Source organism: Lepus europaeus, chromosome 4 (assembly GCF_033115175.1).
Source record: "Lepus europaeus isolate LE1 chromosome 4, mLepTim1.pri, whole genome shotgun sequence".
Taxonomy (NCBI): Eukaryota; Metazoa; Chordata; class Mammalia; order Lagomorpha; family Leporidae; genus Lepus; species Lepus europaeus.
In genome coordinates, this window is record NC_084830.1 from 104,596,988 (window position 1) to 104,621,204 (window position 24,217).

The following is a 24,217-nucleotide window of genomic DNA, read 5'->3' on the forward strand; positions in this document are numbered from 1 at the left end:
GCTTAACCACTAGGACAAACACCTGTCCCTAGGTTGCTTTTTAAATCTATTTTAAAAATTTTAAAATAAGGTTTATTTTATTTATTTGAAAGGCAGAGTTACAGAAAAAGAGGGAGGAGAAGGAGGGGAGATCTTCTATCTGCTGGTTGACTCCCCAAATGACTGTGACAGCTGGGTGTGGGCTGGGCTGAAGCTAAGAACCTTGGAACTCCCATGAAGGTGTATGGGCCCAAGTGCTTGGGCTATCATCTGCTGCTTTTCCAGGCTCCTTAGCAGGGAGCTGGATTGGAAAAGGAGCAGTCGGGGCTTGAACTGGCACTCATATAGGATTCCAGCATCACAAGCAGTAGCTTAACCCATTGCGCCATAATGCTGGCCCTAAAAACTTTTTAAAAATTTGAGAGGAAGAGAAGAGGTCTTCCAACCACTGGTTCACTCCTCAAATGGCCTCCATGGCCAGGGCTTGGCCAGCCTGAACCCAGGAGCCTAGAACTCCACCCAGGCCTTCCATGGGGATGGCAGAAGCCTAAGTGCTTGAACCATCTGCTCCTGTTTTCTCACACATATTAGCAAGGAGCAGGATTAGAAGGAAGCACCTAGGACTTGAACTGCTATTCTTAGATGAGATGTTGGCATTGCAGGTAGTGGCTTAGCCTTCTGCACCACAGTACTGTCCCTTAAATATTTATCTGACATAGCTTGATTGTATTTTACAGGAAAGCTTATATTTTTCTCTGAATATTACAAAATTAATCACATAATTATACATTTATCATTGTAAAGTATTGTTTTATGATTATACTGTTTTATTCTTTCTTGCTGTTTGGAGTTTTTAGTTTTGTTTCAGTTATCCTATTGTTTCTTGTATTTTGGTAAACGTTCAAGAAATGGTAACTGTGAGAAGCTTCATAGCATAATGTAGAGAGAGCATGGATTTGGTGTTTGAAGTTTGATTTTTGTATATTAATAATTGTGTGTCTTTGAGAAGGACATTTGTATTTGCAATCTCAATTTTTACATCTGTAAAGTGAGAATAGCTATTCCTTTCAACAGTTTTAATGATTGAAATGAATTTGTGTAAAATGTCTTATGCTTAGGAAATTATTGACACTCAACTAATGGACCAGATAGTCATTCATTGCAGATCCCTGTAAAGATCATTCTTCCTTAGCAATCCTGTTCATCCACATTCTGCAAAGATTGTTATGTGGGAAGAGAAGGTGTTTTCCTTTGTAGTTCTAAGTGCTGGACTCTTTTCCAAAGAGGAGTTAGGTGTTGTTATGATAACTTGTTTGTTTTTTTTAAATTTTTTTATTATTTTTTTAAAGATTTATTTTAAAGACAGAGTTACAGAGAGAGAGGTAGAGACAGAGAGAGAGAGGTCTTCCATCCGATGGTTCACTCCCCAGATGGCCGCAACAGCTGTAGCTGTGCCAATCCGAAGCCAGGAGCTTCTTTTGGATCTCTGCCATGGGTGCAGGGGCCCAAGGACTTGGGCCATCTTCTACTTCTTTCCCAGGCTACAGCAGAGAGCTGGATCGGAAGAGGAGTAGCCGGAACTAGAACCAGTGCCCATATGGGATGCCGGCACTTCAGGCCAGGGCTTTAACCCACTGTGCCACAGTGCTGGCCCTGATAACTTGTTTTGTGTGTTATTTCTAATTCAGAGATGCTCCTTCTTAAACTAATAAACTAACTCCAAATAGTTCTACTAGGTGAGTTATTATAATTCAGGTTATTAGCCTAAAGAAGGATTCAAGGGACTAGACTTCTAGAGCATACTTACTCAAGTTCTGTATTGTATCAAGTTTGAAAGCAGTATTTTTGAAATAGCCTGAAAGTGATCAAAATCTAGTGTCTAGTCTTATTAGATATTCTCTGACTATTAACTTCATAAACAGTGTACCAGTTATTAGAAGTAGTTTTATTAATTTGCCTTACTTGCCACAACAAACAAGAAACCATGCCGTAAGAAAACCATACATCTCAAATTCTAAAACAGATCTGAAGATGGTACTAGATCTAGAAACTCATCTCTAATTTTTCTGTATCATCACTTTATTACATTTGACTTCATTCTCCTTATAGACTAACTTCCTTTGCTCTGTTTCTCAGGTTAGGCAGAATACTGTAGGTCTCAAACATTATGTTACAGATTTACTCTCCCAATTCCAATTTCAGATTTTAAGGAAATTGTTGTATGGCCCATTTGGTGTTAGTAGTCCTTACCATCCTAGTTGACTCTGGCCTTGAAGAGGATATATGTCAAATTGTACAAATGTCTGTGAGCCCACTGCTAATGGGGATGGAGGAATGAGGGACAGTCCTTGGTAAAAGGAAACCAGGCAGACAGCCAAGTCATAGTCATTAACACTAATTTTAGAAATCATTTAGAAATGTTGACAAATGCTAAAAAGTTTAAAGAATAAAGTTGATAGCCGCCACAATCCTGTCATCCAATGTATCCCTCTTTTTTCCTTTACCAATTTTTATATGGCTTAGATTGTATTATTTTTGATTGAATATTATGTAAGCATTTTCTCATGGTAGTAAAATTATCTATAGATTTCACTCACATTTACCAGGAAATTTTAGACATCCTGTACATGAAACTTTTTTTGAAGATTTATTTATTTATTTATTTAATTTATTTATTTGAGAATCAAGAGTTACACATAGAGAGGAGAGGCAAAGAGAGAGAGAGGTCTTCCATCCGCTAGTTCACACCCCAGTTGACCACAACTACCGGAGCTGCGCCAATCCAAAGCAGGACCTAGGAACTTCCTCCAGGTCTTCTCACACGCGTTCAGGGGCCCAAGGACTTGGCCATCTTCCACTGCTTTCCCAGGCCATAGCAGAGAGTTGGATGGGAAGTGGAGCAGCTTGGACTCGAATCAGCACCCATATGGGATCTTGGCACAGCAGGTGGCAGCTTTACCCACTATGCCACAGTGCTGGCCCCGTACATGAAACTTTATTCAAGATCATAGTCCCTCCCTCTAGCAGTTTATGAGAGAATGACTGGTTCAGTGCAGCCTTGCCAACATAGAATAGTATGTTTAAAAAACAAACTTAACCAATTTTATAGATTAATGAAAGTCTTATGATTATAATTTTACCTCTCATGTTGATATTTTGCTTTTAGGAACAATGGATAGAATGTTATGTGTTCATCAAACATTTTCTGTGAATGTAGCTTTGTTGGAACTGTCCATATTTGGAACTCCTTAGTTAATAGAGGTATCAAGAGAATTCTAGAAATGGGAACTCATAAAAACATTTACACTGGAGCAAATAGCTTAGTCTATAAGAAGATTATTAAAACTTTAGGATCAGAGGATAACTGGTTTCTGGCATCATTGAGACAAAATAGAGAAGGGGTTAATTAAGACCAAGAGAGCACATTACCGTTATGGCAGGGAGGTGCTGAGGGTTGTTTGTTGATGTGGTGAGTACTTTTCAGAGTCAGATCCTTAATGTTGCAGTTCAGATGCTGGAACGACCAGATTTTGTGGGTTTGTAAGGACTGACTGTGGCTAATCGAACTTGAAATTGGTATATATACACCAAATAGCTACTAAATTGTTGTGGATTAGAGGCATTTGAGGTGACCAGAATACTCAGATCCACTATCTGCCTTATTAGGTTGAAGGTATCTGTAAGGTCAATGCAGTAATTAGAAAATGGAATTTTTAAGGAATGATTCAACTGGTCTACAGGTAGGCCTGATAAGCTACCACTGCCCCACAACTACTGTGATGATCAGATGATATGACTGTTCCTAATGTTGAAGACAGTCCTTGATTCAGTGTCTTTGGATTTTTCCTTTGTAGATTCAATGCAAATTCTCTTTTTTTTATCAACATACTATTTCTTCAGAGAATTTAAATGTCTTGATTAGGCCACAGCTTCCTTAGTTATTTGTTCCTGTCATGCTTTCCTGTTTACCTTGGGACAGTCTCATCAGATTTTATTTACTTGTTTTACCATCTTATTTTCATATTCTGGAAGAAGCTACCCCTGTATTCAGATTACTGCCATTTAGATGTTAATTTAGAGATTAGAGTGGTATTGAAATGAAGATATTCTGTGCTGAAATGGTTGGGAATGATAGTGGTTAGTGTATGGATTTTGGAGTTGGACAGGTCCCAGTCCCATTTTTGCCCAGCTGTATGGATCAGAAGTGAAGCAGCCAGGGCATGAACCAGTGCCCCTCTGGGATGCTGGTGTTGCGGACAGTGGCTTATCCACTATGCCATGATGCAGGCCATCAAAATACTAATTTTTAAAATGTTAATTATTTTCATCTATTTGAAAGGTAGCATAACAGAGAGAGAGAGATCTTCTATATGTTGGTTGACTCCCCAAATGCCCACAACAGCCTGAAAAGGGCCAGATTGAAGCCAGGAGCTTGGAACCCTGTCTGGATGTTCAATGTGGTAGCAGGGATCAAAGCATTTGAACCAGCATCTGCTGCCTTTCAGGTGCATTAACAGAAAACTGGATTAGAAATGGCATAGCCAAGACTAGAACTGGCACTCTGATTTGGGATGTGGGCATTCCAAGTGTTGGCTTAATCTCCTGGGCCACAACACCTACCCCTATCCTCATTTCTAAAGTAATTTTATAGTTTTTATCTCAAAAAGTTCTTAGGAATATTAAAGGATATAATGTGATTAGCATAGGCCTGGCACTTAATAGGTTCACAGTAATTTTTAAACAATCTGGAAAGGTTTGAGATATGTGTTAGCCTAAGGTAGAGATGATTAATGTCTTGATACCTTCTGAAGCCCAGAGCTTAACTAGTATGCTAAGAAAGCAAAATTCCACTCATTAGACACTAGGTGGCAGCAGTGTTTTTTGTTTTTGTTTTTTTTTTTAATGAGAAATTCACTACTGAGTGGAGTCAGGTGAAGTACTTATTGCACTTGTATTTTAGTCCTTTTGATAGTTTTGTCCAACTCTCATTTTTTCTAGTGACTCATGCCTGATCGTTGTACAATTTTATCTTCTTTTTACCTGACGATTTAATTCAGCTAGTCCTGTGTTTTTCATAGACTACTTACCTGAGTGATAGGAAATTACCTTTTAAGGCTACTATTTAAAAAATATTAATATGAAGACAAAGAGATAGAGACAGAGGATTGTCCATCAGCGATTCACTCCCTAAATGCCCACAATAGCTGGAGCTGGCTGAAGCCAGAAGTCTGGAACTCAGTCTGGGTCTCCCATGTAGAGGGCAAGAACCCAACTACTTAAGCCATCATTGCTGTCATCCAGGGTTGTATTAGCAGAAGGTGGAATCTTAAGTGGATTCAGGATTCAGTTTGGGATATGAGTATCTCAAGTGTGCTCCTAACTGTTAGGCCAAAAACCTGTCCTGCTGTTAGGGAACTGAAAAGTTCAGCCAATAGCTTTATATCTATGAAAGAAGCCTCGCAGTCAAGGCACTTTCTCAGAAGTCTGCCAAAGGCAGTAGTATCTGCTTTTTCTTCATTCTCTTCTGTATATGTATTTATTTAATGAATTGACATTTGCACAAACTTTGCCAATTAATGAATGAAAATAATTTTTCCCATATGTAATCCCTATGCTTACATTTCTTAAAAGGTATCCTGAAGCCAGATGTCAAAACCATTGTGATAGAATTTGTAGTAAAAAGGATTTTTGTTATCTTCCCTTTAGAATATCTATGTTACAACTTGCTTGTGCTCAGAGAGACTTCTTTCATGGATTGCAATGTTTTTGCTCGGTGTTTTCATTGAAAACTGTTCTTTATATTTTCCCCTTCTAAAATAAAAGCTTAATAATTGCTTTTTTAAAATTATTTTGACTTACCAATTAAAACATATATACAAAGTACATTGTACACATTATTTGTTTAATTCTCACATAATACTCTGTGAGGCAAATTGTTAATTTTAAGATGAGGAAAGAGATGTGATTTAACCAAGATTACAAAGTAGGTAATTTAGTTCTGATTTAAATACCAGCTCTCTGGCTTAACAAGGTATGCTCCCCCCCCCCTTTTTTTTTTTTTAGCTAAAGCTTACTGACTTACGTAAAATGTTTTACTCTTGTTGGTAATTTTTGAATGACATTGAATAGTTAATATTTTTTTAAAAAGAAACCAGCAAGTCTATGACTATATATTTAGAATGTTACATATTTCTTTGCAGTCTTCTCAAGGGCTGTTTGTTGAAGAAACTTCTGAAGAAGGAAACTCTGTACCTGCTTCACAGAGGTGAGATTATGTATTATCGTGAGTCTGAATTCTCTGCTGATTGTGCCAGCATAAGGAACATGAATCACATATGCACAAGCTAGGAGAAACCATTATTAGCTCCAGTTTCTGAAATATGCACTTCATAGAAGCCTAGACTTTTAGGGCCCGATCTTAGAGATTTTATTGTCTAGTTCAATCATCTTGGCATAAATTCCATTTGTATTGTTTCTGAAAAGTGATCATATCTTGCTATTCTTTTTTTTTTTTTTTTAAGATTTATTTATTTAAAAAGCAGAGTTACAGAGACAGAGGCAGAGAGAGAGAGAGAGAGTTCTTCCATCCACTGGTTCACTCCCCAGAGGACTGCAGTGGCTAGAGCTATAATAATCCAGAGCCAGGAGCTTCCTCCGGGTCTCTGATATGGATGCAGGGGCCCAAGGACTTGGGCCATCTTCTACTGCTTTCCCAGGCCATAACAGAGAGCTGGAGCAGCCAGGACTCGTACTGGCACCCATATGGGATGCCGGCACTTCAGGCGGCAGCTTTACCCACTAGGGCACAGCGCTGGCCCCCTGCTACTCTTTTTAAGATTTGTTTGTCTATTTGAAAGGCAGAGCAACAGAGAGAGAAGGAGAGACAGAAATCTTTCTTCTGCTGGCTTACTCTCCAGATGGCCATAACAGTCAGGTCTGAGCAGATTGAAGCCAGGAGCCAGGAACTCATCATAGTTTCCTATATGGGTGGCAGGGGCCCAAGTACTTAGACCCTCATCCACTGCCTTCCTAGGTGCATTAGCAGGAAATGATTGGAAGCAGAATAGCCAGGACTATAATGGGCACTCTGATTATGGGATGCCAGAATTACAAGTGGCAGCTTAACCTGTTAGGACACACTTGCCAGCCACCTACACTTCTATTAACTATATTGTACCAGTTAGAAGGCTCTAGACTGATTTCTTTATGTTGCTTCTTCCTGTTTCCTTTCTATCTTTTTCCCTCTGCTTATGCTTATTTTATTTGCATTTCCAAACCTTTTACATCTTTTAAGTCTACCCTTAATACTTACATCTTCTTGGAAGAATTCATATTATTCAGATCACATAAAACCTGTGTCATTCTAGCTCTGTCCTGTGCCACTTTGTATATCATCTTTCCCATAAATGATTGTTTGCATTAATTCCTCCATTATTATTGATTGGTGGGATCACCTTCTAAGTCTTCTTGCACTAATAATAGGTAGTGGTTTTGGTTATAAACTATACTATTAACTGGATCAGGCTTCCAATCACTTTTCTCCTTTGTCTAAAAGATGAATTTGGGGGATTTCTTACGTGCTTGATTTTGTATTGAGTGTCTGTCATCTCTCATGGAAGTTGAAGCCCAGTTGTAATCTGCTATAATTTAGGTGATGTTCTCAGATTTTTGGTTGATAAAACTAGGTATTTCTTCATGGGCTGAAGATATTATGGCTTTGATTTAATTATCCTGCTGTTAAGACAGTTTTGGAAGTGGTTTTAACTGGAGTAGGCCTTCTACTCCCTGTAGGCCTTTCTGCTTTATTGTGGTGAGCCTTGTGCAGAACAGATGTAGGTTTTAATAAATGATTATACACTTTGTCACCAGGAGAGAGTTGGAATCACAGGCAATGTGGTTTGACTTCAAATTGATTAGCCTATTTTATAAATGTCAACAAATTGTTTTGTGATGGACCCTTTGAATAGAGCCTTGGTGTTCCATGCAGAGTAAACTCTGTCTGATTTGGGTTATAACAAATGCTATGAGATGTTTTATTTAGAGAGAGAAATCACTTGTGGTTTTCTACAGGATTTAGTTATTTATCATGAGGCAGTGGTGACTGTTCTCTGTGGTTTTTGGTTGATGTTAGGATTCGTGTTTTTAGGTGTCTTGCATACTTGATCAAACTAATCATAAAGCTCTGTTGAAGCATGAGGGGCCTAGCCCAGTTGGCTTGGATCTCTCAGCAATGTGTTCACATGTCAGGAAGAGATTGCGCTCCATAAGCAGGCAGGGAAAACCAAGTGGTTAGATGAGGGAAGCCATTCATAATTAAGTTTTTCGCAGAAGAAATATTCAACTTAGGTTGGCAGAGTTTTTGCTATAGGGCAGTTTGGAATTGTATTTTATTTTTGTTGCTTAGAGAGCCATGACTTGAGGTAAAGAGGAAATTTAACCGCAAAGTGAAGGAAAAGCTAGTATGTTATCAGGAAAATCTCCATGACTTCTCTGTTTACAGAAACTTCAGCCTTCAGAAGGCTGAGATGAAGAATATAAAACATCTCTGACATCATTGCATTGGAGTGGAATTTTATGTTCTGTGATATCCTCAGAGTGTTCTTACCCTTCACCCTTCCTTTGTGAAGGTGCCCAAAAGGGGGCTTCTTTTCATTGAGTAATTTCATTGGAACTGAAGTTGTATTTTTGGCCCGGAGGTTTCACTATCAATTCCTTGCTTTCTTTTTGTGCTTTTGTGGTATTGGACAGCAGGAATCAGGTTACCTGTGGCTTTGTGAATTGGTCACCATTGCTTTCGGCCCCATGTTCTGATTTATTTTCCTGGGAATTCACTGGGGGTTTGGTTCTTTTTCAGCATTGCTGCTTTGACCAGTAAGAGAAGCTCAGTTCTTATGCCTGAGAGTTCTGCAGAAGAAATCACTGTCTGTCCTGGTAAGCACCGCTAGTTATTTTATTGAATTTCTGATACTTAGCCCCTCTACTTTTTCATGCTTATTAATTTTGCTGACTATTCAAACTCACTCTTGGGAGGCGTGTGTATAATGGACACATGTATATATCTCACACACATATATATACATAAATATACACAGAGATTTGTTTTTATTGGACATTGGCTCAAATTCTCAACCTTTTCTTAGTAGTAATTTGGTTCTGAAATTAACGTGACTCCTCTGTCTGCTTGTTTGTTTACTGACCTCATCAGGAGCAACACTTATTGTAATATATATTCAGACCCAGAAGGACTTTGTTCTGGTTTATGTGTCCTCAGGTTGTCTTGTCATTAAGAAGATTTTTCTGAGAACTTTTTTCCTCCAATTATTTTTTTTAAAGATTTATTTATTTATCTGAAAGAGTTACACAGAGAGAGAAGGAGAGGCAGAGAAAGAGAGTGGGGTCCTCTATCCGCTGGTTCACTCCCCAGTTGGCTGCAACAGCCTGAGCTGCGCCGATCAGGAGCCAGGAGCTTCCTCCAGGCGTCCCACGCAGGTGCAGGGGCCCAAGTACTTGGGCCATCTTCCACTGCTTTCCCATGCCACAGCAGAGAGCCAGATTGGAAGTGGAACAGCTGGGACTTGAACCGGCACCCACATGGGATGCCAGCACTGCAGGCAGCAGCTTTACCTGCTATGCCACAGCGCCAGCTCCTCCAATTAATTTTAATATTACCATTCATTGAGTTCTTACTGCATGTGGTGTCTAGAATTTTGGGCACAATTCTGTCATTGACCTATTTTTAATTTAAAAAAATTTGTTTTGGGTAGGGAAGAAAGAAGAGAGATCTTCCATCTGCTGGTTCATTCTCCAAATGCTGCAATAGCTGGGGCTGTGTCACACTGAAGCTGGAAGCTGGGAATGCAGTATAAATCCTTCCATGTGGGTTGCTGCGACCTAGCCTCTTGAGTCCTGCTAATGTAGACCCTGCTGTCTCCCAGGGTCTGCATTAGCAGGAAACTAGTATCTGGAATAGAGCTGAGAATTGAACATGGTGGGACGCAGGTATCTCAAATGGGTGGCATAATAACTACTATGCCAAATGCCTGACCCAAGACTTATTTTTAATTTAGACAAAGTACTTTAAGTGCTTTAGTTTGTGTTTTGTTAGTTGTACTTTGCTTTAAGCATAAGAGATGCTCATTCAAAGTTGTACATGGATGGATTTAGATATAAAAGATAATTTTTGTTTTGAAGATTTATTTACTTGAGTCAGAATTACACACAGAAGGAGAGGCAGAGAGAGAGAGAGGTCTTTCATCTGCTAGTTCACTCCCCATGGGCCACAACAGCCAGAGCTGTGCTGATCCGAAGGCAGGAGCCAGGAGGCTCTTCTGGGTCTCCCATGCAGTTGCAGGGGCCCAAGGACTTGGGCCATCCTCCACTGCTTTCCCAGGCTATAACAGAGAGCTGGATCAGAAGTGGAGCAGCTGGGACTAGAACAGCGCCCATATGGGATGCCAGCACTGCAGGCAGCAGCCTTACCCTATATGCCACAGCACCGGCCCCAAAATAATTTTAGAGGAACTAAGATAACCACTTACATTATCCAAGGGAACTTTTACGTTGAATGATTGTATAATGCAAAGAATTTGTGATGGGAACCACTACTTTTTAAAGATTTTGTTTTTAGCTTGTATTTCCTTTTTTGGGATTTTTTTTTTTTTTAATTAAGAATCCATTATATTTGTCAGTAGCATTATTCATATGAGGGAGTTCAGACTAGTGTTTAAACTCTGTGGACAGTAAATGTTGAACAGGTGTTACTGTAAGTCTTATCTTGTTTTATCCTTGGGTCTCAAATAGCCTGCTGGGTAAAGAGATATTTATAGCTTTTTTTTTTTTTTTACTAGAAATTTATTTATTTGAAAGAATTAGAGAGAGGTAGATACAGAGAAAAAGATCTTCCAATGTGCTGGTTCACTCCCTAAATGGCTGCAAGGACCAGGGCTGAGCCGGGCCAAAGCCAGAAGCCAGGAGCTTATTCTGGGTCTCCCATGTGGGTGCAGGGGCCCAAGCACTTGGATCATCCTCCGCTGCTTTCCCAGGCACATTAGCCAGTAGTTGGATCAGAAGTGGAGCAGCCAGGACTCGAACTGGCGCCCATATGGGATGCCAGCATCACAGGCAGCCACAACGCCAGCCCCACTTAGATGTTTTTTGTTTTAAAGATTTATTTTATTTATTTGAAAAAGTTACAGAGAGAGAGGTAGAGATAGAGAGGTCTTCCAACCGCTGGTTCACTCCCCAGATGGCTGCAGCGGCCAGAGCTGCGCCGATCTGAAGCCAGGAGCTTCTTCTGGATCTCCCACATGGGTGCAGGGGCCCAAGGACTTGGGGCCATATTCTACTGCTTTCCCAGGCTACAGCAGAGAGCTGGATCGGAAGAGGAACAGCCAGGATTAGAACCAGCGCCCATATGGGATGTCAGCGCTTCAGGTCAGGGCTTTAACCCACTGCGCCACAGCGCCGGCCCCTAGATATTTTTAAATTTGGTTCCTTTCAAGTTTGTTTTCCATAGGAACTCAAACTTACTTTACATATGTTCTAAGAAAGTCTTACAGATATTTTTAACATTTGAAGTCTATCATAAAGATATTTATTTACATTTAAAAATTTTTATTTATTTGAAAGAGTTATAGAGAGAGGAAGGGAGACAAATGACACAACAGCCAGGACTGAACCATGCCAAAGCCTGACACTCCATCCAGATCTCCCACATGGGTATGGAGTCTGAGTACTTGGACTGTCATTCGCTGCTGTCCCAGGCACATTAGCTGGGAGCTGGATCAGAAGTGCAGCAGCCAGGACTCAAACCGGCACCCATATGCAATGCTGACATTGCAGGCAGTGGCTTAACCTGCTGTGCCACATTGCCAGCCCTGATACTTATTTACTTTAGAAGTTTACTTTGGTTTTTAATTTGAGTGGTTCCTTAATTCATTGGGAATGTTTTACAATTAGATTACTGCCTAATGATACCCACTACCAAGTGCCCTGTTTTGACAGGAGCACTCAAGAGTGCTCTGTTATCTTGTGAAAAGACAGCTTTCTCACTTGCTCTCTATAGGACTGCTGACTTAACCCTATCTTTCTGGGAAGTCACTCTGTCAGTCTTCTGTTTAGGATGATGGCATGTGACATCATCATGGGTTCTCCCAAGACAAACCTGCAAATACAGTGATTTTGAAAGCCCTCATTAATAAGGGAAAAGCAAGCCCTTCATAACTGGTTAGATAGCTTTTATGATCATGACTTGCTGTCAGTTGCCTGCTGATTAAGTCCAACTGTTTCCTGTCATAAACCACTTCTAAATGAGATTGGAAGAGATTTCCATAACTTTAATGTTTCTTTTCCTGAGAAACTATAGCTACTTCTCCATGAAGCCAAACTCCTGGAGTTTCTTTTTAATATATAATTAAGAGCTATGTATCTAAATTGTTGGAGTAAATTTGTTCTGAATGAGTAAAGCACAGATTGAGTCTAGTAGTGTGTGTTACCTTTTCCTTTTGTTTCATATTTTTTATATTTTCAGTGATCTGAGATTAAAAATTACACTTTTTAGTGTTACTCACTTTATTGAAGAAGCAGGATTTCACAGACTTTGCCCACACTATATATGCTACTAGAATTGCTTATTTCCAAGGAGCTAATATCTTGTTAATTTGCCTTTATAGTTGGACACTGAGCTATTTACAGAAAGTTTACCTGAAGACTTTTTTTTTATTCAGAGTCAGAGTTAAACACAGAGAGGAGAGACAGAGAGATATATAGAGAGAGGTCTTCCATCCATTGGTTCACTCCCCAATTGGCTGCCTTGGCTGGAGCTGCGCAGATATAAAGCCAGGAGCCAGGAGCTTCTTTTGGGTCTCCCACGTGGGTGCAGGGGCCCAAGGACTTGGGCAATCTTCTGCTTTCCCAGGCCATCGAAGAGAGCTGGATTAGAAGTGGAGCAGCCAGGTCTCGAACTGTTTCCCATATGGGATGCCGGCGCTTCAGGCCACAGTGTTAACCCACTGTGCCACAGCACCGGCCCCAACTGAAGACTTTTTATTATTGCAGTACTGCAGGTAGTGAATGGCTCTTTTTTTTGAATGGACTGGAAATCTTTGATAGTATCTTTTAGGGACGCTTGACAAAGGTTTTGAAGTTTATGTAATATAATCCTGTTGCCAGTAAGATGGTAAACTGTGTATCTGAGTTTGTATTTAATTTTCAAAAACATTGTGATGTATTAAAACACAGTGAAGGGGCAGCCATTGTGGTGCAGCAGGTTAAGACGCCTCTTGGGATGCCCACGTCCAAATTGGAATGCTGGTTTGTGTCCCAGCTACCCTGCCTCTGGTTCAGCTTCTTGCTCATGTGCCTGGGAAAGCATCCAGATGATGGTCTACATACTTGGGACCTTACCTCTCATGTTGGAGATAAGTACGGTGTTCCTGGCTCCTGGCTTTATCATACCCAGCCCTGGCTGTTTTAGGCATTTGGGGAGTAAACCAACAGAGAGATCTCTGTCTCCCTCTTTCTGTCTGTCTGTCTCTCACTCTGCCTTTCAAATGATAGGTACATAATTTAAAAAAAATTTTTTTGCTAAGCTTTCTTTCTTTCTTTCTTCTTTTTAAGATTTTTTAAACTTATTTGAGAGGTAGAGTTACAGGGAGGGACAGAAAGGTCTTCCATCTGCTGGTTCACTCCCCAAATGGCCACAATGGCCAGAGCTAGGCTGATCTGGAGCCAGGAGCTTCTTCCAGGTCTCCCATATAGGTGAACAGGCCCAAACACTTGGGTCATTTTCTACTGCTTTTCCAGGCCATAAGCAGAGAGCTGGATCAGAAGTAGAGCAGCTAGTACTTGAATCAGTGCCCATATGGGATGCCGGCGCCACAGGTGGAGACTTAGCCTACTACGCCAGCCCCTATAAAAAAAATTTTTTTTTTTAATTTGACAGGCAGAGTTAGACAGTGAGAGAGAGACAGAGAGAAAGGTCTTCTTTCTGTTGGTTCACCCCCCAAATGGCTGCTATGGCTGGGGCGCTGCGCCAATCCAAAGCCAGGAGCCAGGTGGTTTCTCCTGGTCTCCCATGTGGGTGTAGGGGCCCAAGCACTTGGGCCATCCTCCACTGCCTTCCTGGGCCACAGCAAAGAGCTGGACTGGAAGAGGAGCAGCCGGGACTAGAACCTGGCGCCCATATGGGATGCCGGCGCCGCAGGAAGAGGATTAACCAAGTAAGTCAGGGTGCTGGCCCCTATAAAATAAATCTTAAAAAGAGGACAAGAGAGTTCTTTGGGATCCTTGTGTTTTGTTTTTGTTTTCAAGATTTCTTTATTTACTTGAGAGACAGTTATAGACAGAGGAAGAAACAGAGAGAAGGGGATCATCCATCCACTAGTTTGCTCCCCAAATAGCCACAACAACTAGGGCTGGGCCGATTTGAAGCCAGGAGCTTCCTCTGTGTCCCCAACTCAAGTGCAGGGGCCCAAGCACTTGGGCCATCTTCCATTGCCTTCCCAAGTGCATTAACAGGGAACTGGATCAGAAGTGGAGCAGCCAGGACCTGAACTGGCACCCATATGGGATGTCAGCACTGCAGGTGGCAGCTTAACCTTTTATACCACAGTGCTGGCTCCCCTCTCTGTGTTTTGTAAAAAAAATAACAACAACAGCAATGAGGCAGGTGTTTGGCACAGTGGTTAAGTTGCTGCCTGAGATGTCCACATCTCATATTGGAATGCCTGATTCTAGTCCCAACTTCTGTTCTTCCGATACAGCTTCATGCTAATGTGTACCCTGGGAAGCAGCAGGTGATGGCTCAAGTGCTTGGGTCCTTGCCACACATACAGGAGACCTTGATTAAACACCACTGTCCTGGCATTAGCCTCGCCCAGCCATGGCTGTTGGGCATTTGGGGAGTGAACCAGCAGACGGAAGATCTCAGTCTCTGCAGTTTTGTTTGTTTGTTTGTTTGTTTTTTTATTTTTGACAGGCAGAGTGGACAGTGAGAGAGAGAGACAGAGAGAAAGGTCTTCCTTTGCCGTTGGTTCACCCTCTAATGGCCGCCGCGGTAGCGCGCTGCGGCCGGCGCACCGCGCTGTTCCGATGGCAGGAGCCAGGTGCTTCTCCTGGTCTCCCATGGGGTGCAGAGCCCAAACACTTGGGCCATCCTCCACTGCACTCCCTGGCCACAGCAGAGAGCTGGCCTGGAAGAGGGGCAACCGGGACAGGATCGGTGCCCCGACCGGGACTAGAACCTGGTGTGCCGGCGCCGCAAGGCGGAGGATTAGCCTGTTGAGCCACGGCGCCGGCCTGTTTTGTTTGTTTTTTGGCGAGTCTTTCTCTCTGCCTCTCTTTCAAATAAGATGAAAATAAATAATTAAAATTTTGGAAAGAATACGTTAAAGAAAAGCATATCTTTGTCTAGAATATACACTTTGGTCCCAATTTCTGTTTTTTTTTTCCTGCTTTCTGTAGTTATCCCTTTCATCTTAGCACTAACATTGGCAGATTTTTGCTTTCTGTCAAAATTAATATACTTTAGAACTATAGTGGAAATAAGCCAAATGGGTCAACTGGTGAGTGGGTAAATAAATCATGATATATCTTAACAATGGAATATTGCTCAGCAATAAAAAGGATCGAACTACTGATATATGTAGCAATGTGGATGAGCTTCAATCTAACACTAAGTGAGGGAAGCTGGACACAAAAGACTGCATACTGTGTGATTCTATTTATATGACATTCTAGAAAAGGCACAACTATAGGTAGAGTAGATTGATTATTGAATGCAAAGGGGTACAAGAGAACTTTTAGGGTGCTGGAAATGTTTTATATCTTGATTGGGTGGTGATTACATGGTATAAATGGTGCCATGTGTAAAATGGTATACATTTGTCAAAACTTACCACACTATATTTTGAAAATTGGTGAATTCTGTTGTGTACATTATTCCTGAGTGAAGCTTTAAGAAGAAACAAACTAAATCTCTGTTGCCACTGTAGCATTATCATACCCTTATTTTGAGGAAAAAAAGTGAATGCTTGTTTTTTTTAACTATGAAAACACAAAATGAGAATTAATGAAATTTTAATTAAGAATTTTTTAAATTACAGAGACACAACTGAGTTCCCCTGAAATTCTTGACCTTGAAAGAGAAGTCTCTCCAAGTAGCAGAGACATCCCAGATGGAATAAGAATAATGGCGGATAAGAAGGTGAATATTCTCCTCTATAATTTTTCTCAGTTGTTTCTTTCTGCTAGTAGACCTTCTGAAACAATGTTGATTTTGGTTGAGAAGATTTAATGTACAGGGTTTTAGTTTTTGGGATATCTATCTCAAGGAGAGAATCTATTGGTTAAGATTGGGTCAGCACTATTCCTAATAATAATAGTAGTTATACTTTTCTATAAATTAATATTTCTATTATAAATGAGGAAGTGGAGGCTTAGGATATTTGAATAATTTTTAAAAAGATTTATATTTTTGAAAAGTAGAATGACAGAAAGAGAAAGAGAGGGAGACCTTCCATCCACTGGTTCCCTCCCCAAATGACCACAACAGCCAGGTCTGGGCCAGCCTGAAGCCAGAAACCAGGAACTTCATTCTAATTTCCCACATAGGTGGCAAGTACTTAAGCCCAAGTACTTGAACCCTCCTCAGATGTCTTCCCAGGCGCATTAGTAGGAAGCTAGATTGGAAGCAGAGCAGCTGGGACTTGAACTGGCACTCTGATATAAAATGCTGGCATTGCAGATAGCACCTTAACCCACTGCACCACAACACTGGTCACCAGATATTTAAATTTGCTCTATTTGTTAGTAATGGTAGAACTAGAATTTGAACACAGATTTGTTTCCGAAGTTCTAGGGCATCTTTCATTTTGTAATGGTATGTAATAGATGAGCAATCTTAGGGGGAAAAACTATTTTATATCATGACAGAAATATAAGTTTTAGCCCTAATATTTAGGGGAACACAGAAGAGAAATGCTTTTCTGAATTTCAGTTCTTCATATGTAAAATAGAGGTAGAAATAATTGTTATTGGGTTGTTCTGAAGATTGAATTAGATGAACTTGTAGCAGAGAAATTGGTAGTAGTGTGTGTGTGGAAACAAGTTATTGTGTTACTGCTTTGTGATGTATTGTGGCTGTTAAATGATATTACTGTTACATTACAGCTTACTAATAACAGAATTACTTGACAGTATTGAGATATTTAGAGTACCCAAGTCAGAACTGTAGTCTCTCTCTCTCTCTCTCTCTCTCTCTCTCTCTCTCTCTTTTAAGATTCATTTTATTTATTTGAAAGACAGAGTTGCAGAGAGAGGTAGAGCCAGAGAGAGACAGAGGTCTTCCATCTGCTGGTTTACTACCCAAATGATTGCAGTGGCCTGAGCTGAGCTGAGCTGAACTGAAGCCAGGAGCCAGGAGCTTCTTCTGGGTCTCCCACATGGGTGCAGAAGCCCAAGGACTTGGGCCATCTTCTACTGCTTTCTCAGGCCATAGCAGAGAGCTGGATAGGAAGTGGAGCAGCCGGGACTCAAACTGGCACCCATATGGCCAGTTCGAATGCCACAGTGCCATCTCCTGTAGTTTCTCTTGATCTGATTTCCCTCAGTAGTAAGGTTTCTTTGGAAATAATGTTTTCTGAATATCTTGCTTGAGAGTTACCCATGGTTGGAGTCTCAAATATTCAGCTTTCAGAAGAGTTTACTAAAGATATTCAGAGTGAAATACTAGTTCAATTAGTGCATTTTTAGAAATTTTTAAAAATTTATTTGAAAGACAGAGTTACAGAGAGGCAGAGGGAGAGAGAGAGAGAGATTCTATTCACTGGTTTACCCCCCAAATGGCTGCTAGAACCAGACATGGACCAATCCAAAGCCAGGAGCCTGGAGCTTCTTCCCACATGGATGCAGGGCCCCACAAATACTTGGGCCATCTTCTATTGCTTTCCCAGGCCTTAGCAGAGAGCTGGATCGAAGGTGGAGTAGCCAATTAGAGCATTTTAAAAAATGATTTGTTTATTTGAAAGGCAGAATGATAGAGATCTTCCATCTGCTGGCTCACTCCTCAAGTGACCACAACTGCTAGGGCTGGGCCAAGGTGGAGCCTGTAACAACTCCATTTGAGTCTCCCATGTAGGTACAGGACCCTCAAATACTTGGACCATCTTCTGTGGCTTTTCCAGGCACATTAACAGGGTGCTGAATCAGAAGTAGAGCAGCCACAGCCGGCGCCGTGGCTCAACAGGCTAATCCTCCGCCTTGCGGCGCCGGCACACCAGGTTCTAGTCCCGGTCGGGGCACCGATCCTGTCCCGGTTGCCCCTCTTCCAGGCCAGCTCTCTGCTGTGGCCCGGGAGTGCAGTGGAGGATGGCCCAAGTGCTTGGGCTCTGCACCCCATGGGAGACCAGGAGAAGCACCTGGCTCCTGCCATCGGAACAGCGCGGTGCGCCGGCCGCAGTGCGCTACCACGGCGGCCATTGGAGGGTGAACCAACGGCAAAAGGAAGACCTTTCTCTCTGTCTCTCTCTCACTGTCCACTCTGCCTGTCAAAAATTAAAAAAAAAAAAAAGAAGTAGAGCAGCCACGACTTGAACCAGCACTTCAATATGTGATGCTAGTATCCCAGGCAGCAGCTTAATTTGCTGTGCCACAACATTGACCTCTAATTAGTAAGTTTTTTAAGTCAACTGTCTTATTATGATTCTGTAGTGGGCCAGCGCTATGGCACGGCAGGTTAAGACTGCAGCACCAGATCCCATAGGGGTGTTGGTTTGAGTCTTGGCTGCTCTACTTCTGATCCAGCTCCTTGCTAATATGCCTGGGAATGCATAGAAGGTGGCCCAAGCATTTGGACCCCTGCACCTATGTGAGACCCAGATGAAGTTCTTGGCTCCTGGCTTCAGCCTGGCCCAGCCGTGGCCGTTTTGGCAATTTGGGGAGTGAACTAGCAGACAGAAGATTTCTCTCTCTTGTTCTGCCTCTCTCTCTCTCTGGAACTTCACCTTTCAAATCAATAAATAAATATTGTTTTAAAAAAAGATTCTATAGTAAAGGGGAAAATATCTAAACAGCTTTTTAAGCTATACATATACTGGAGAAGGGAAGGAATAGAGAGTTTGCTGATTTGCAGTACATTTTTTTGTTTTCACTGGGTTTGTTTTTTGAGGGTGAGGCTTCTTTTGAGGCCAGAAGCTAAGGACCACCTCTTTAAGAGACCAAGATTCAGTGTCCAAGTATCTCTTTTGCGAAATAGCTGTGTAATATTTTAAAAGAAGTAGAAGCAACTCTGCAAAGACCGAAGTCCCGAGTGCTGTCTCACTTATATTTTTCACTCTTGAGGTTTCTCCATAGGTAGTTAATCTTAAAGAGACTTTTAAATGGTGCTAAGAAAAATATTTTAATACAAAAATGTTGTGAAACCTGAGTTACCTCAAAATATGGTTGGAAATGGTCTCATATCCAAACTAAGACAGTAAGAGACTACTCCCTTTAATGGTTGAAGGTTAATAGTTGAAGGTACATTCTCTGCGTTTCATAGAGCCTGTGATGAATGCAAAGGAATAGTATAGTGCTGGGTGTGAACACTAATGACATTCACGTCATATATTTTTTTGTGTGTGCTGAGTGAGTTTTAGAATGCCAAATACTCAATCACCACTAACTTTCAGTAATTCAAGGTTCCTTGCAAATTTTACGGTGTGCCCTCCATTCTGCCATCTGTCCTCCACTGCACTCAAATAGCTTTGTCTCAAAAATGCTTAAGATTTTTGAACAGAGAATCCTTTTAAGAAGCTTAGTGACTAAGTTTGGAATAAAGAGCACCTAGAATTTCCAGGCCCATTTAACTGCCCTTACTTCCTAGAGCAGAATGATAGGGCCAGATAATCTCTTGATACATGGCACCTTCAGCTTCTAGAAATAAAGTAGAAAGGAAGATTCTTGCTTTAGCCACAACACAGTAGGGTAGAATTACTGAAGGTTTTGATGCCAGACAGGTCTGCATTATCCACTTACCAACTTTGCAGTTAGCAGGGTACTTTGCCTTTCCAAGCCTCAATTTCCCCTTCTGTAATGCTGGAGTGAATTATGCATCTAACCAGTCGGGGTGTTTTGAGGGATGGATATGGAAATGCTTGCCACAACCTAGCATAGTATGAGAACTCAGCCACTGTTAGTTCTTTTCTCCTCTTTCTATTTTTCCCTTTTAGAATATGTCTTTTTGGTAAAAGGCAGATAGATGTGTTGCAAAAACAGGACATTTTTGGCAGGTATAGAAATTATTTCACTGGATGTTTAGATGGCCTATTTTCCAGGTCTCCTAGGTCATACTTGAACAGTAGATGTTAGGAATGGCTTAAACTTAGAGATCAAGTTACGACAAAACAAAAAATACCAGGTGGATCAGAAGCAAAATTATTTTTATTTATTGCAGTTTTGGTCCTGTTTAATTCTTGACCCAAGAGAAGATTTATTTTTCCCCCCTAGTAGTAAGTTGTAGTGACAACCTCAGATGCTCTTTGCTCTTAAATGGAAGCTCTAGCTGTGCAGGACATGCTGTCCTTTAAAGCATGTGTTAGGCAGTAGTGCTGCAGTGCTCACACGTACTGTTGAATTAATCACTGCAGAGTTCTTGGCTCTGACTAACCTGTGCAGGTAAAATAAACTGCCTCTGAGAGACTGGTAACTGCAGAAGAAATGGTGACATAAAGCACTGAGAGGAGTAAGAGAGTTTTGAGACTGGTTTCAGCAGAATTCATTATCTTAACTAATGACTTCTCCAGTGTTTGGGTTTTATTTTCCTCCTTCAATCAAAAAAAATAATCACAAATATAGGAGGTGTTATATGTTGCTAATCTAATTACAGACTTACTAAGTTTCAGTTAGTTTTTCAGCTCCTTTTTATGTTTTTAAAGATTAGCTTTTGAAAGGCTCATAGAAGGAGAGGGATCACCACTGGTGTGTCTGGTTCACTCACTGGTGCATGCAACAACTGGGACTGGTCCAAGGCAACTGGGAGCTGGGAATTCAGTCCCAGTTTCTATGTGGGTGGCAGGGACCCAACTACTTGGGCTGTCATCTACTGTCTTCCAGGGAATGCATTAACAAGAAGCTGGAATTGGCAGCAGAGCCAGGACTTGAACCCAGAAATTCTGAAAAGGGATTCTGCCATCCCCAATGGCTTGACCATTTTGCCCAGTGCCTACCCCAGACCTATTTATTTTAAAGATTTATTTATTTATTTGAAAGTCAGAGTTAGACAGAGAGGCAGAGAGAGAGAGAGAGAGGTCTTCCATCCGCTGGTTCACTCCCCAATTGGCCGCAATGGCCGGAGCTGCACTGATCTGAAGTCAGGAGCCAGGAGCTTCTTCTGGGTCTCCCATGCAGTTGCAGGGGCCCAAGGACTTGAGCCATCTTCTACTACTTTCCCAGGCCACAGCAGACAGCTGGATCAGAAGTGGAGCAGCCAGGACTCGAACTGGCGCCCAACGGGATGCCGGTGCTATAGGTGGTGGCTTTACCTGCTATTCTCAGCACCGGCCCCTAGACCTATGTTCTTAAATCCTTTTGTGCTGCTTGTGGCTTAGAGCTGTTTTGGCTTTTAACTTCCTTTGTCTTAAAGTTGCAATGATCACAGTTCTTTTGTGAGATTAAAAAAGTATCTTTAAAATCAAAATATGGGCCGGCACCGTGGCTCAACAGGCTAATCCTCCGCCTAGCAGCGCCGGCACACTGGATTCTAGTCCCGGTTGCCCCTCTTCCAGGCCAGCTCTCTGCTATGGCCCGGGAAGGCAGTGGAGGATGGCCCAAGTGCTTGGGCCCTGCACCCCATGGGAGACCAGGATAAGCACCTGGCTCCTGCCTTCGGATCAGTGCGGTGCACCGGCCGCAGCGCGTCTACCGCGGCAGCCATTGGAGGGTGAACCAACGGCAAAAAGGAAGACCATTCTCTCTGTCTCTCTCTCACTGTCCACTCTGCCTGTCAAAAATAATAATAATAAAAAAAAGTCAAAATATGAAACACAACAGACAATGATGCAGTGAGGACTGTGCCTTGTAGTGTAGAGATCAGTGCCCTCAAGTTTCCAAATAGTCCTGAGTCTGTCACTTATTTGTACTGATTTGTGCAAGTTACTTTACTGCTTGGTAACACTTATGTATAAAAAGGGCACAGATCTTCATCTGTGAATTTGACTAACTATGGATTGAGGAAAGGGTTAGGCCTGTGGTTGTATTTGTACTAAACATGTACAGACCATTTTTCTTACTATTTTCTGAATAATACAATTATTATTTATATAGTATATACATAATAGTAGGTGTAGTAAGTAATCTAGAGATGATTTAAGAGTATATAATAGGATGTATCTAGATTATATGCAAATGTGACTCTGTTTTATGCAAGAGACTTGACCATTTATAGATGTTGTTATCTGTCATAGGGGGTCCTGGAACTAACAACCTTCAAGTACTGAGAGGCATCTTAAATGAAGTATAGGATGGAATCTCTTGCAGTTCTTTAGGAGAAAATATATTTTATAAATTAAGACTGTTAAATAGCATCTGTCCTGTTCTTTAGGTTGGTAACAGGGAAGATACTGAGAAGGAAATACCTGCTTCTACCACGTCATCCAGTAGCCAGGTATTATGTCCATTGTGTGACCAAGGCTTCCCACCGACAAAGATTGAGCGCCATGCCATGTACTGCAATGGTCTGGTGAGGCAAGATACAGGTAAAGACTCATCAGAACAGCCAAACTCTTTGATTTGTGTGGTGGTTTTGTACAATATAATGCAGGGGAAACATACAGCTCTTTAAAATTGTTACTCTCTAGTTAATTTTCTAGTATTTCATGTTCATTATTGCTTTTGACAGATACACTGTCTTTCTTTTTTTTTTTTGACAGGCAGAGTTAGACAGTGAGTGAGAGACAGAGAGAAAGGTCTTCCTTTTTCCATTGGTTCACCCTCCAAATGGCCGCCATGGCTGGCATGCTGTGCCGATCCGAAGCCAGGAGCCAGGTACTTCCTCCTGGTCTCCCACGCGGGTGCAGGGCCCAAGGACCTGGGCCATCCTCCACTGCCTTCCTGGGCCACAGCAGAGAGCTGGACTGGAAGAGGAGCAACCGGGACAGAATCCGGTGCCCCAGCCGGGACTAGAACCTAGTGTGCCGGCACCGCAGGCAAAGGATTAGCCTAGTGAGCCGCGGTGCCAACCAAGATACACTGTCTTATTACACATATTTCAGCAGAAGAGGAAGGGAAAAAAATCTAATATTTTAATGTATTTCTTTTTATTTATTTATTTTTTTTTGACTGGCAGACAGTGAGAGAGAGAGACAGAGAGAAAGGTCCTCCCTCTGTCGGTACGCCCCCCAAATGGCCACTGAGGCCATTGCACTGCGCCAATCCAAAGCCAGGAGCCGGGGGTGGGGGGCCCCCTCCCCTCTCCCGTCTCCGATGTGGGTGCAGGGTCCCAAGCACCTGGTCCATCCTCCACTGCCACCCTGGGCCACAACAGAGAGCTGGACTGGAAGAGGAGCAGCCGGGACCAGAACCCCGTGGCCACATGGGATGCCGGCACCGCAGGCGGGGGATTAACCAAGTGAGCCACGGCACCGGCCCCCATTGTAGTTTTCTAAATAGAGCAGAAGTTGAGGATCTGAATTTGGTCATCAGCTCCTTTTAAAAAAACTTGTTTATGGCCGGCGCCGCGGCTCACTAGGCTAATCCTCCGCCTTGCGGCGTCGGCACACCGGGTTCTAGTCCCGGTCGGGGCACCGATCCTGTCCCGGTTGCCCCTCTTCCAGGCCAGCTCTCTGCTGTGGCCAGGGAGTGCAGTGGAGGATGGCCCAAGTGTTTGGGCCCTGCACCCCATGGGAGACCAGGAGAAGCACCTGGCTCCTGCCATCAGATCGGCGCGGTGCGCCAGCCGCAGCGCGCCTACTGCGGCGGCCATTGGAGGGTGAACCAACGGCAAAAAGGAAGACGTTTCTCTCTCTGTCTCTCTCTCACTGTCCACTCTGCCTGTCAAAAACAAAAAACAAAAAAAAAAAAAACTTGTTTATAGGGCTGGTGCTGTGGCACAGCAGGTTAATGCCCTGGCCTGAAGCGCCAGCATCTCATACGGATGCCGGTTCGAGACCCGGCTGCTCCACTTCAGATCCAGCTCTCTGCTATGGCCTGGAAAAGCAGTGGAGGATGGCCCAAGTCCTTGGGCCCCTGTACCCATGTGGGAGAC

The 24,217-nt window shown here is 42.2% G+C and overlaps 1 protein-coding gene across 2 annotated transcripts in view; it reads left to right on the forward strand.

Annotated features, from left to right (window-relative positions):
- The window catches only part of UIMC1 (ubiquitin interaction motif containing 1), a 115,918-nt gene that overhangs the window by 41,336 nt on the left and 50,365 nt on the right, over window positions 1-24,217 (forward strand). For both annotated transcript variants that reach the window (XM_062188645.1, XM_062188646.1), the window contains exons 7-10: window positions 6,180-6,244; window positions 8,834-8,910; window positions 16,083-16,183; window positions 22,556-22,709. In XM_062188645.1, the coding sequence (XP_062044629.1) occupies window positions 6,180-6,244; window positions 8,834-8,910; window positions 16,083-16,183; window positions 22,556-22,709 (397 nt within the window). The remainder of the gene's footprint in view (window positions 1-6,179; window positions 6,245-8,833; window positions 8,911-16,082; window positions 16,184-22,555; window positions 22,710-24,217) is intronic.